General features: G+C 37.9%; 1 protein-coding gene and 1 pseudogene across 2 annotated transcripts in view; both read left to right on the forward strand.

Annotated features, from left to right (window-relative positions):
• Positions 1-223, forward strand: part of LOC126384232 (biotinidase-like) — a 3,887-nt pseudogene extending 3,664 nt beyond the window's left edge.
• Positions 224-603: 380 nt separating this feature from the next.
• LOC126384029 (biotinidase-like) overlaps positions 604-1,747 on the forward strand; it is a 6,087-nt gene continuing 4,943 nt past the window's right edge. Inside the window, exon 1 of one of the 2 annotated variants that reach the window (XM_050034855.1) lies at positions 604-861. In XM_050034855.1, coding sequence (XP_049890812.1) covers positions 649-861 — 213 coding nt within the window. In that variant the 5' untranslated portion in view covers positions 604-648. Of the gene's footprint in view, positions 862-887; positions 953-1,747 lie in introns of those variants that run through there. The other variant, XM_050034856.1, reaches the window with a different exon arrangement.

The raw sequence follows: 1,747 nt of genomic DNA on the forward strand, positions 1-1,747 counted from the left end.
CCAGATATGTGTACCCTTCAGTCTTAGCTAGTAAGCTGGTCCTGGAGCAGCCTGAGCATCTGGAAACAGCTGCAGATGGCACAGTGACCATGAGACACTCGAACATGACTGGTGGGCTGCTCACTGCCTGTCTGTATGGACGAATGTATCACCTGGACAATGAGTTAACTGCTTTGGAATAGATGGTTGTGGCAGGAGAAAAATGTCAGATACTTTTTAAAAAATGATTTATAAAACCACATATATATATATGTGTGTGTGTGTGTGTGTGTGTGTGTGTGTGTGTGTGTGTGTGTGACAGTCTTCTATGATAGCTCAAAGAAACACACACAAATAACGTGCACAGATACAAGGTGCAGCCAGAATTATATCAGTAATTTAGTTTTATGTCCCTCCCTGAAGGCAAGGCAATTTTATTTATATAGCACCATTCATACACAAGGCAATTCAATGTACTTTACAAGAGAAATACATTAACATTAAAGGAACAATAAAGGCAAATAAGTCCCTCCCCACCAGTGCCTAAAAATTTATTTGACGTACCTCCCTCGTTTCGCCCCTTCTTATAACAAGCAGAACAAACAATCCCCAACATTAACTGGTCTGTCTGGTTTTCAACATTTGTGTCCACACTGAAAGACTGGAACAATGTTTTGGGTCGTTGTTGTGAGTCTTTTTTTAATGTCAGTCATTGTTCATACTGGGCCTGTCATGAATTCCTCCTATGTTGCTGCTGTGTATGAGCACAACATGATCCTGAACCCGGAGCCTCATGTCCCCCTGTCCCGCCCCGAAGCCCTGCAGCATATGCAGCAAAACCTGGATATCTACGAGGAGCAGGCAGCCCGGGCTGCTCAGCAGGTATGGTCAGGTTCGGAGAGTTATTTCTTATTTAGTTGCTCACTGCGTACTTCTGTGAGAGTTGATGTCGAACTTGTTGCAGTATCAGAGGGTTTGTCCTGTATTTCACAATTTTTGTTCATTTTTAACTCAAACTGTTCCTTGGATTGATCTTTGGACCCCTTAAGTTAAGTCTCCAATGTTACTGCCATTGTAACTTGAAATTTGTTGTACAATATTTAACCGTTATGGGGTGCCGTTTGTAAAATGGCTCACGCTGATAATAACACCAACATTTTGCCACATTTAGCTTCAAACAATGTTTAAAAAAGTGTTGTGAATTTTTTAACGTCACCTTTTACCACATTTACAGCAATATTTGTTAACTTAGAAATATATTAAATAGTTAAATCTAAATATTAAATGTGGCACCTAAATGTTAAACGTTAAATCTAAATATTAAATCTAAATCTAAGTGTTAAATCTAAATATTAAATCTAAATGCTAAATCTAAATGTGAAATGTTAAATCTAAATGTTCTGGGTGAAACTAAATATTTAACTAATATGCAAATTCACACTGCCGGTCGCCGGAAGTACCAAAATAAAAGCTCGAGATGGTCAGACTTTACAAACACCAGATTAGTCTAAACGGTGATATAGTGACGTGAAAAATGTGAGATATTCATATATATGTAGCTAAACTCTGCTGGTTTTCTACCCGGAAGTATTTATTAACAACAAGGTGATTCCCTCCGAAGGGACACTAACAACTCAAAGGACACGTCAAATAAAATTTCTCCAAACATGTTTCTTGTTATTTTAGGTAGTTATTATCACGATAGTGTATGTTCAAGTGTTCATTTCCCCCGATAAGTTGGTTTTAATTCGTTATTTGATTCTATAAA

The sequence above is a fragment of the Epinephelus moara genome, chromosome 22, assembly GCF_006386435.1.
Source record: "Epinephelus moara isolate mb chromosome 22, YSFRI_EMoa_1.0, whole genome shotgun sequence".
Classification (NCBI taxonomy): Eukaryota; Metazoa; Chordata; class Actinopteri; order Perciformes; family Serranidae; genus Epinephelus; species Epinephelus moara.